Source organism: Cetorhinus maximus, chromosome 5 (assembly GCF_964194155.1).
Source record: "Cetorhinus maximus chromosome 5, sCetMax3.hap1.1, whole genome shotgun sequence".
NCBI classification, from domain to species: Eukaryota; Metazoa; Chordata; class Chondrichthyes; order Lamniformes; family Cetorhinidae; genus Cetorhinus; species Cetorhinus maximus.
The window spans coordinates 42,555,516-42,567,898 of NC_135883.1; the positions used below are offsets into that span (position 1 = coordinate 42,555,516).

Consider the following 12,383-nt stretch of genomic DNA (forward strand, 5'->3'; position numbering starts at 1 on the left):
CGCCGGTTGAAAAATGAGCCATCCAGCCTAATCCCATTTTCCAGCACTTGTTCTGTAGCCCTGGAGGTTATGGGGCTTCATGCACATATCCAGACACCTATTAAATGAGTTGCGGGTTTCCAGACCCCCTCATCTCCTCTCTAATCCTTCTAGCAATCACTTTAAATCTATGGCCCCTAGTCATTGACCTTTCTGCTAAGGAAAACAGGTTTTTCCCATCTACTCTATCCAGGCCCTTCATAACCTTGAACACGTGAATTAAATCTCCCCTCAGTCTCCTCTGTTCCAAGGAGAACAGCCCCAGCCTATCCAATCTTTCCACATAGCTGTAATTTTCCAGTCCTGCAACATTCTTGTAAGTCTCTGTACCCTCTCCAGTGCAATTACATCCTTTCTGTAATGAGTTGACCAGAACTGCAAGCAGTACTCAAGTTGTGGCTTAACTAGTGTTTTATATAGCTCCACCATAAGCCCCCTGCTCTTATAATCTGTGCTTTGGCTAATAAAGGAAAGTATTCCATATGCCTTCTGAACCACCTTATCGACCTGCCTTGCTCCTTCAGGGATCTGTGGACATGCACTCCAAGGCCTTCTACACCTCTCAAAATCCTCTCATTTATTGTTTATTCCTTTGCCCTGTTTGACCTTCCCATGTCTATGGTAGCTTGGAATTAAACACAATTATAATATTTAATGTAGTGAATCCTATTAAAGTTGGGTTGAAGTTAGTATCAGGGGAGTAGGTTGGGGGGAACCAAATAATCACAGCAGATCAGTTATTGCTATTTGAGAAATAAAAAAGATATTGCATTGGAGCTATCAACACGTCTGGAAGTGACAAAATCAGCCATGTTATAGTCTTCTAGTTGAATTCAGAATTGCAATGTGAGGGTAGCTTGTATAATTATTTAACCTTTCTTCAAAGTATATGTGTCCGTAATTTAGACTAAAATAGTTTCTTAATGTAACTCATTAGTCATGCCAGCAATTGGTTTTAATCCATTCAGCAGTCATTTACTGTTTTCCAAGCACTAGAAGCTTATAATTTAACAGTTTTAAAGGGAATTATTTTGAAGAATACACGGAATAAAGCATGCCACTGTGCATGTAATGGAGCTAATGTACATTATAACCAATATTAAGGAGGTGCACTTAATATAGAATTCATTTTTTAAACTGTTTTATACTGTTGGTTAGTGCTTTATTATTTGTCTTGCCTCTTCTGGACATATTTCTGAAGTAAAGTATACTTGGTATAAATTCCTTTTTTAAAGGTGTATTTATAGATGATGGAAGAATTAAATTTTCTGTAAGAAAAACTGGCAGCTAATTGTATTTTTATGTTGGAATGTATTTAGAAAATAACTTGTTGAAAATGGTCATATTTTGACTGGAAAAAGACCTAAAAAAATTGGCACATTTTGAAATGTTTTTTCCCCCAAGCTATTTTCTTAAAACTCCCTACTCCTAATGAAATAGAATTTGTTCACATTCTCTGTTTATTTTGAAAATGGGCTTGCTGACTATAGTAAGTATGCAAAATTGAGGATTTTGTGCATTAACACAGCTTTTTTGGAGATTCCACCTTTCCCAGGTGTCACATTTGGAATAACAGTTTAACTTCATTGTAAATATCCTTAAAACGGCAACCTCCGATAATGCGTAAACATTAGTGTTGAATTACTGGTTATAAACAGGCACCAGATTGTTAGAAAACTTTGAAGCTATTCTGTATCTTAAACAGTGGAGCTTGGGGGTGGTGGCGGTGATTCCAGTGGCTTAGTTGGTAATTGAGTGACAAACCAGAAAGGTGCTGAGTTAGCTGATTTCAATTTGGTTGACGGTAATGTGGCATTACATTTGGTTTAGCACACGTGTTAGGGAGGGGAAGAGAAATCAACCATGGTTCCTATGCCTGATCCCGGGAAAGTGTGCAAGCTCAATTGAACTCTGGTGGTAGGGCAGAATTGTGCTTTAGCTGTGACTCCCCCCATTTAATTGAGTATATTGTAAAGAATAGTCAGTTAGGTAGCTAAGGGTTGCTGACAGCTGTGGAACTGTATCACAACCCAGATTGGATGGGGGGTGCTGGCAAAGTGGAGAAGGAAAATTGAAAAAAATGTATTGATACAGTGTGGAGTTAAAACTGTTGCTTATCCAGTGTAAGAGTGGACATCTGTTGGGGCTTTTGGGTGCTGTCTCTCTGTATTGTTGCTCTGGGGTGTGTCTTTGGGCAGGACATTTGTTGTTTATAGGTTTTGGATGGGCAGATTGGCAGTGTGTGTTAACTTTCCTGAGAACATGGTGGCCTGTGAATGATAGGAGGAATATTTTTTTTGTTTTGGGTAAGTAGAGATATTGCAATTTTGTGGTTGGACAGGAGGCATCAAATCATTCACCATGTCACATCATTTAGAAAGGGCATTGTTGCCATTCTTAAGCTTTGCTGTAAAGCTCTGGCTAAAACACGCTCTTGACCAAGATAGCTCCCTTGGATCTTGCCAGGGAATGACAAGTGCATTCCTTATGTTCCATGTCTGATTGTGATCCATTTATTATCTGTCTGGTTTATTTGTCATTACATTCACCATTCCCATAGACATTGCAACCTAGAGGTTAAGTATAAAGAGGACATGCTGCACCTAATTCCTACAATTGGGAATGTATGCGCACTTTCTGGTATGCTTGTCTCTGTGTGCTGCTGTGTTTTACGATTTATGCAAGATATCTGCTTCCTGACTTCATGCACATTACAGAACTCCAGCAATATGATATGATTTGGAACATGATATCATGGGCAACAGTTTGTTTAGAACTTCCTGTTGTTGCATCTGGAAGTTTGCATTCTTGCTGCTTATGATCAGCTTTTCTTACTATAAAACACAATAATGGAAAGGTCACTAAGCTACTAGATCTCCAATAATGTTACACACTGAGTCAAAATCAAATATAGTCTTCAGGTGAATTGGGGCTAGAGAGTGGGGGACAATTGAATCAAGGAGTACAAATGTAATTTCGTCTGCATTTTGCATCATACATTTTGTCACATATTTTAATTCTTAAATATAGTTAAATGACAAAATTGGCAATTTGGGACGCAGTAGAGCTGATTGAAGTACCAGAGTTTCTCTGCAGTACAGGCTGAGGAGCTGGACACTGTAAAACAGATTCTTAGTGGTACCATCAGCAGGAGGATGTAATTTTAGTATGGAAAACTTACATATACGTTTCCTGTTAGAAATGTGGACACAGTAATGTATAATGGTAAAGTTGACAAGATTCACAAAGATCTTCCTAGAATATTTTATAGACGTGCAGTGCATACAGATATAAAGTTTTAAAATACAGATATTGGTAACTGCCTCCCTTTTAAGAATAGCTAAGAATTTTGCACCGATTGAGTAGACTTTGGCTTCTAATGGCAGTATATGGTGGAGCTTAAAGCAGCTTCAGGATTTCTAGCTGGCATTCACCTCCTTGGATGAGGTGATGGGTCACTGTGTAACCTATAAAATTGTCTCTTCTGTATATTAGTTTGTGGAATAAAGTGCCGAATAATAAAAGTGCGTTCTGCTATTTTATTGCCAGTCATAGATTGCTATCTTTAGTTGTAAATTTAGTACACAGAAAGGCTAGCTTTAGAAGGACTCTTGTATTTGCTACTATGGTATATATCACACAAGGTTTTCTCCTTTTCATTTTTTCAGTTGCTGAACTTGAGCTCACTGATGAGAGCGACATAAAGGAAAGTGACCTTGATACTATGGAGGAAGAAGATTCATCAGAATTATCCAGCAGAAAAGCAAAGGGTAAATGTCAAAAATCTGCTGTGCAGTCGCCTCGCAAATCTCCACGTTTGTTGGCCCAGGGTAAGATGCCATTAAATTTTTTTCTGGATTTTCTCCTTTTATCTAGTTTACTTTTATGTTAAAATGCAACATCTGTAAAACATACGAACAAGGAGCAGGAGTCAGCCATTGGACCCCTCGAGCCTGCTCCGCCATTTTATAAAATTATGGCTGATCTGATAAGAACTTCAAATCTGCATCCTGCCTACCCCCAATAATCTGTCATCCCCTTGCTTATCAAGAATCTATTTACCCCTGCCTTAAAAATTTTCCAAGACTCTGCTCCCACAGCTTTTTCAGGAAGAGAGTTCCAAAGACTCACGACCCCCTGAGAGAAACAATTTTGCCTCATCTCTGTTGTAAATGGGCGAACCCTTATCTTTAAACAGTGACCCCTAGTTCTAGATTCTCCCACAAAAAAAGCATCCTTTCCACATCCACCCTGTCAAGATGCCTCAGGACCTTGTATGTTTCAATCAAATCGCCTCTTACTCTTCTAAACTCCAGCAGATACAAGCCTAGCCTATCCAACCTTTCCTCATAAGACAACCTGTCTATTCCAGGTATTAGTCTGGTAAACCTTCTTGGAACTGCTTCCAACGCATTTACATCCTTTCTTAAATAAAGTGAGCAGTACTGTACACAGTACTCCAGGTGTGGTCTCACTAGTGCTCTGTATAACTGAAGCATAACCTCCCTACTTTTGTATTCAATTACCCTCGCAATAAATATAACATTCTATTAGCTTTCCTAATTACTTGTTGTGCTTGCATACTAGCCTTTTGTGATTCATGCACTGAGAAACCAAATCCCTCTGCATCTCAAAGCTGTGCAATCTCTCACCATTTAGAAAATATGCTTCTCCTTTATCCTTCCTGCCAAAATAGACAATTTCACATTTTCCCACATTATACTCCACTTGCCAGATCTTTGCCCACTCACTTAACCTTTCTATACCTTTTTGTAGCCTCCTTATGTCCTCTTCACAACTTACTTTCCTACCTATCTTTGTGTCATCAGCAAATTTGGCAGCCATTCCATCCATCCCTTCATTCAAGTCATTTATATAAATTGTAAACAGTAGAGGTCCCAGCCCTGATCCCTGTGCCACACCACTGGTTACATTTTGCCAACCTAAAAAACCCATCTATGCCTACTCTCTGCTTCCTGTTAGCCAGCCAATCTTCTATCCATAAGAACATAAGAACTAGGAACAGAAATAGGCAATTTAGCCCCTAAAGCCTGCCCTGCCGTTCAATACGATCATGGCTGACCTCAATTCGGCCTCAACTCCAACTTCCCGCCATCTCCCCATAACCTTTCAACCCATTACTAATTAAAAATCTGTCTATCTCCTTAAATTTATTCAGCGTCCTAGGATCCACTGCACTCTGAGGTAGTGAATTCCACAGATTCACGACCCTTTGAGAAAAGTAATTCCTCCTCATCTCTGATTTAAATCTATCACCCTTTAGCCTAAAACTATGGCCTCTCGTTCTAGAATGCCCCACAAGGGTAAACATCCGCTCCACGCCTACTTTGTCTATCCCCTTAAGCATCTTATATACCTCATTAGATCTCCTCTCATCTTTCTAAACTCTAGCGAGTATAGGCCTAAACTGCTCAATCTCTCCTCATAAGACAAGCCCCGCACCTCTGGAATCAATCTAGTGAACCTCTGAACCGCCTCCATTGCAACTACATCCTTCCTCAAGTAAGGGGACCAAAACTGTGCACAGTACTCCAGGTGCGGTCTCACCAATGCTTTGTACAGTTGCAACAACACTTCCCTATTTTTATACTCTATTCTTTTAGCAATAAATGCCAAAATTCCATTGGCATTCCATTCCAATATGTTACCCTCTATCCCAGGAGCTTTTATTTTCTACAATAACCTTTGATGTGGCACTTTATGAGGAGAGATTGAGCAGTGCATCCACCAGTTCCCCTTTATCCATAACACATGTTACTTCCTCAAAGGACTCCAATAAGTTGGTTAACCATGGTTTCCTTTTCACAGAACTTCAGGTCTGGCTAAATATTCAAATTTGTAAATTGAAATGTACTTATAGCATTTTAGGTGATAGCAATATTACATGAGCATAATTCTGTTTTCTACTTTGTACTACCTATTTTGGTTAACATCATTTTTGTTTAGGTTTCTTTTATGTTTAATGTGTGAAGAATGACTTGTGCACTAAATTTTAAACTAATATTTGGAGTTTTTTTTACTTGTCTAATTTAAAGGTATGCTAATAAATTATTTTTCTGTAACTTCATGTAAGCCCTGTGTAGTGCTTCTCATTCCTATCACTTGTAACATTAGACTGCTTTTCGCTTCCATTCTTTGTGCACTTTATTTATATATTTATTTTTGGTGAACAGTATGAGTGCATTCTCATTCCATTCCATTTTGGCCACTGATTATTCACTATGGAAAAGCAAGATACTGCAGATGCTGGAAATCCGATATAAAAACAGATAATGTTCGAAGTACTCAGGAGGTTAGGCAGCACTTGTGGAGAGAAACATAGTTAACACCTCAGTTTGATTAGCTTTCGTCAGATTATTCACTATGCCCTGCCTTCTGGAACTCCCTCCCTAAATCGTTGTGCCCACCCCTTTTTCTGTTTTCATATCTTCTCAAAACCTTTCTTTTTACTCCTATTGCCTAGTGTCCCATCTACAATTATTTTCCTCTCTGTGCTATGAAGTCTTCTGAGGTGCATTTATTATAGAGCATTCTTCACACAAAAAGACCTGCTGGTGGCTTACTTAAGCTTTAGCAGTAATCCAGTTCAATGAAATGTCTAATGGTCCAGTCTTGCTAGGTTTTAGGCTAAAGGATTGCCTATCTCAAAATTTAAAAGCCGTCCTTAAACTTTGTGTACATGGCAAATTCTCTGAAACTATTGTTTTTTGTATTTTCTCCTAAACTGCCACTTATTTTTCTTGCTAACTTTCTCCGCTCCAGAAGTTGATGGAATATGGGACCCATTTCCTTCTGCGACCTTGCCCAAGTGGCCACCTTTGACATATGGAGTGAGCATCAATGCTGACTGTCAGCAGGATATTTGATCACGAGGTTTATCAATGCTGAGCCTGATTCTGTTCTCTTCTCACATCCATCTACTTTCAGCAGAGCTCAGTGTTTAGCGATTAGAAATGGAAATCCTGGCCAATTCTGCTTCCCATTTCTACTATAGGGACACCGAGGCTGTTGTAATGTTTCTATCCACTGCTAGCTGAGATCAACTTACTGAGCATCTAGTGACTATCAAAAATTTGAGTCCCATCTAGACCGATATACACAGGGTGAATATGTTGATTTATTGGGAGCCCCTCAAATGCAAATTCTATGTCTAGAAAAAAAACAAAGTTTATTTTTATAGTACTTTTTTTAATTTAACTAATCAATATGACCCTTAAGAGTGTGCTTTATACTTTGTGGTTTAAAATGAAATGCTGCTGGAATGGTTATTTTGAAGTTATAGAATTTTTAAGGGGTAAGATTGATTTTAAAGTGCCAGAGTTTTAATCAGTCATGAAGATCAGTTGATCTGAAAAATAATTAAAGGGTTTGTGTTTAATAGCAAATCTGGAGCTTATAATTCTTGCACTGTGAAGTTGGAACTGCTTTTCTTTGGGCAGGATAAATCTAATTTCAAGTAAGTGATTGAATGGAAAATGTAATTTTTAAGATTTATTGTGCAAATTCATAAATTCTGCCATAAAGTATCATCTCACGCCAAAAAACTTGGTGACACTGTAGGGGTCCCCCTTTTCCCTCAGAGACCCTCCCCAGATTCACATGTGTATGGCCTGAACAGAATGACCAGTGAGACGTTTCTTCTGATAATTCACAATTGCTTTATTGAATCACCCACAACTCCCCACAGCACAAAACCCAAAATTTAAAACGATCTATTCCCAGTACCCGACACACAGTCACCATGACTCGGTTAAAACTTACAAAACACAGGCAAGACACCACCAGTTCCTGAAACCTTAAGAAAAAAACCCTCAGACCAGTATCACCAAGATATGGCTGAAACAAGTCACAAGGTACCGGTAAAAAACACCCAAGTTTTCGCCCCAAACCTTCACAAAATCCTCAGACCAATATCACTACGATTTGGCTGAAACTTACGATCCCCAACACGGCTGGTCTGTCTGGTGTTGACTGTAGGCCTGAGTCAAGGTGACCAAACTTGACCCTTCTTCCGACTGCAGCCCAAAACTTCAGATCTGTTCTTCTTTTATAATAATTTAACTCAGACACGTCAAACTCAGACATTTCCTGTTGTTCCAGTGTCCATTTAGTTGATTCCACGCAAAATCCAGACAAGTGTCATCAGCTGGTTGAAATAATACAGGGTTTTCCATGGAAGATGTATCCAGACGAATATTATCAGTTAATATTGTTTGAGCAATTCTCCACCCTGTTTGAGGTGGCACAGTAACAGCACCTGGCACCAAAGTTAATGAGGATTTGAATGACCCTGTTCCAGTACCATTTTCTGTGGTGGTTGAATAATTCCTCGATGATATGTCCTTTGTGCCATTGTATTGGATAATCAGACTTCTTGATGGCGTTAGTCAATGTTCTAACCCTTTTGATGAGCCACTGTGTTTCCACTAAATGTCTGAATTAACCCCTTGCTGCCCAGCCCTGTACTGCTGACTGCAGCTTATCTTTTTGAAATTTATAGTTCCAGTCATGAGATCAAAACATGTCCATGGGTTTGAAATTATGTTCCATAAATGTCCCAGTTGGAGGGGATTTTGATCCTACAATACTTAAAAAACCAAATACAATTTGCTTATTATGTGCTTATTTATCTGGTATAAACTGGGTGGCTTCATGTTCTATAAGATTCAATGATTTTTTTTGATTCCAATATAAACACTACATTTGTAGCATTTTGAAACACCAATGCTAGATACTTAAGGCTAAAATGCATAGGTTTTAAATGTTCAAAGTTATTGCTAATGATTCTTTCTTTCTTTTAAAGAACCAATTCGAAGTCTACGGAACAGTACCTTAGCCAAACGACCTAGTCCAGCAAATTTAGCTCTTGCAAAAAGGAAGGAGCAGGTAAAATATGTCTCAGTTGGGGCAGGTTCAGCGAAACTGCCAGATAGACACGAAAAACAAAGCCCACAAAAACCTGGAGGAAAGGGTAAACCACAGCAGCAGAATGTGTCAGAAAATGCACAAAGTAGTGCAGAAACTCCTTGTGATACTGTACAGTTTGAACCTGTAGATTCAAAGAGCTCTGAACTGAGATCAATGGAAACGTGCATCATACCTGAAAATACACTTGAAATAACTTGTGGAAATCATAAGTGTACTGTGGTAGAATCAGTGGAACAGAAAGTAATTGAGTCTACAACAGAATCGCAATTTCCTAGAGACCCGTTAATTGCTTTAGAGACAGAAAATCTGCCTCCAGATGCAATAGCGGAGGATGCAAATCTCCATTGCTTAGAGGCACAAGTTGCATCAGTCAGCAAAAACCCAATTGAGCGTGCTTTGGAATCACAGTGTTCAGCAGAATTGTTACCTGAAACTGCTCAGGAGTCTACAGTTGAGAACGTTGGTGCACAAAAAATTGTGGATTGTGCTACTTGTGGAGATGAGCGAGCAGCAGTCATAGACCACAGTACAGTTAAGTCTGCGCTGGAATCGCAGCATTCCGCAGAATCATTAATTGGTGCAGATACAGATGGAATGCCTGAAGACACCATAACAGTCGATGTTGATCTTCAGAAAAATATAAGTGAACTTCCTCATGGGAATACCAATGCAGTTGCAGAGGAATTAAAGAAGGTTGTAGCAGAAGAACAGAATGTACAACTGAATGAAAGGACAACGACTGTGGATAGAATCATTAATAATGAACAGAAAGAGGAGCCAATTGAGTTGGACCCTGGTGTACTAAGCATTGAAACTACACCATCTGTAAACAACCTACCAAAACTAGAAGAAAATCCACAAAGGCCAGTTGATGAAGAATTTCAGATATCCTCTGAATTAAATGATTCTGTAGATTATGTAGAAGCAAAAGAAGACCTTGACATGCAGTCAAATAAAGGAACCACACATAACAATGCTAGCAATCTTATAAAAGAGAACATTTCAAATTCTTTGGAACTAATTAAAGACTCTGGGAATAATAAGGCAGTTCAGCTTGAGGCTGGGGTTACTGTTTCACCAAAACCTGAAAGTGTGACACAAGAGGGCAAACTTGAAGTAGAAAGACCTGTTTCTCCAAAAATAGTTGCCAAAGATGTCAATGAATCAGAAAAAGCTGATGGTTCTGGTGATCATCTGGTATGTAAGAAGCAAGATAATATAAATGAACAGGTTAATTCAACTGAGCAACAGCTGGGTCTCAGTAACGAAGAAATGCAGGACCTTTCTGAACATAAAGACCATGAGGAAGTTGCCCTTGAAAAGCAGGTTGATGCTGTGGAGTCCAAGAGCCAGGTTTCAAAACATGAGAAGTTAGCATTGAAACCTCAGCATAAACTTGCACAAGATCCAAAACCAGAGCAGATTGAAAACTTCCTTCACTCAAATAGGAAAAAAGCTAAATTGGATATTCAGCCCTCTGAATTACTTAAGCAATCTAAGTCACATATTTCATCATTAACCAGTAAACGGAAGGCAGTAGACCAAGATGAACATCATCCCCACAAGACTGTTAAGTGCTTGAAAACACAGGTTGGGCAGGATGCCAAATTAAAAATTGACCAAGCACAAAAGCAAAATTTTAACAAGGTGTCTCCTGTTTCCCAGGTAGCAAAAACGCAGACAACGAACAAGATAGTTTCGATGATTCCTGCAGGGCATAAGTCAAAGAAAACAATTCAGACATCTAAGTATAATACTAATTCTACTCCAAAACTGACTGAGTTACCAGCAAAACAGGTGACTCGCTATGGCTACAAACCTGCCCCATCAACAGGTAAAATAGTTTCCCAACAGGTAGACAATATCAAAGAAAAAGACAAAGGAAGGATTATGGAGCATTCTAATGAAGATGATAAAGATAAATTGAAAGCCAGAAAAAATGAGAAGGGTATTCTTCCACGACAGAGGAGAAGCAGCAAAAGCCTCTCTTTGGATGAACCACCATTATTTATCCCGGATAACTTACCTGTGGTAAAAAAGGAGGAAACTGACATGGATCATTCTGCCCCTGTTGCCGCTTCAGATTTGTGGGATCCCAAAAGACTATGTGGTTTTTGTAAGAAACCACATAACAGCAGGTGAGCTCTTGTTTAACTAAAACCCTGCACAAGTTGATTTTAAAGTGAGGCAGAGTGTGTAGGGATGGAATTCCAGAGCTAAGGGCATTAACAAGTGAAGGATTGGCCACCAGTGGCACAGCGATTAAAATTGGGGATGCGCAACAGGCCAGAATTAGATGAGTGCAGGTAACTTGAAGGATTCCGAGGCTGGAAACGATTAGAGATAGGGAGGGGCAAGGCCATGGAGGAATTTGAAAACAAGGATGAGAATTTTCATATCAAGACCCTGCTTGACCGGGTGCCAATGTAAATCAATGGCACAGGGCTGATAGATCAATGGGACTTGTTTCAAGCTAAGACATGGGCAGCGATTTTGGATGGCCTCAAGTTTACAGTGGATAGAATGTGGAAGGCCAGCCAGGAATGTGTTCGAGTGATCCTCTAGGGTAAATGAGGGTTTCCACAGCAGATGAGCTGAGATAGGAGCAGTTTGCGATTAGAAGCTCATCTCTGGGTCAAATATGACACCAAGGTTGAAAACAGGTTGGTTTAGTCTCAGGCAGTTGCCAGGAAGAGGTGGCGAGGAAATGGAGTTTGGAGCAGGGACCCAAGACAATGGCTTTGGGTTTCCCAGTATTTAGTTAGAGGAAATTTCTCATCTAATACTGGATGTTGAGCAAGCAGTCTGATAATTTGGCATCAGTGGAGGAGTCAAGAGAAAGATGGTGGTGAGGTAGAGCTGGGTATTAGCTTTCACGTGAAAATTAACACTGTGCTTTTGGATAATGTCACCAAGGAGCAGCATGTGGATGAGAAATAGGAGGGGGCGAAGAAATAGATCATTGTGGGACACCAGAGGTAACAGTGGGGCATCTGGAAGAGAAGCCATTGCAAGTGACACCCTGGTTGCAGTTAGATAGATAAGAATGGAAGCAGGTGAATACAGACCCATCCAGCTGACGTAGTGGAGAAGTGTTGGAGGAGGTTAGTGTGGTCAACCGTGTCAACGGCTGCAGAAAAGTTGAGAAGAACAAGGAGGGAAAGATTATCTTTGTTACAGTCATGCAGGTCATTTGTGACTTTGATAAGAGCTGTTTCGGGTCTGTGGCAGAGCAGAAACTTGAATGGAGGGATTTAAACATGGATTTCTGGGAAAGATGGGAACAAATTTGAGAGGTGACAACACGCTCATGGACTTGGAGAGGAAAGAGAGAATGGGGTTGGGGTTGCAAGGATGCTGGGGTTAAGAGTTGGTTCTCGAGGAGAGGGGTGATT

General features: G+C 39.7%; 1 protein-coding gene across 4 annotated transcripts in view; it reads left to right on the top strand.

Moving 5' to 3' along the window:
• The window catches only part of phf3 (PHD finger protein 3), a 154,193-nt gene that overhangs the window by 26,963 nt on the left and 114,847 nt on the right, over positions 1-12,383 (top strand). For all 4 annotated transcript variants that reach the window (XM_078541843.1, XM_078541841.1, XM_078541839.1 and 1 more), the window contains 2 exons: positions 3,708-3,869; positions 8,864-11,126. In XM_078541843.1, coding sequence (XP_078397969.1) covers positions 3,764-3,869; positions 8,864-11,126 — 2,369 coding nt within the window. In that variant the 5' untranslated portion in view covers positions 3,708-3,763. The remainder of the gene's footprint in view (positions 1-3,707; positions 3,870-8,863; positions 11,127-12,383) is intronic.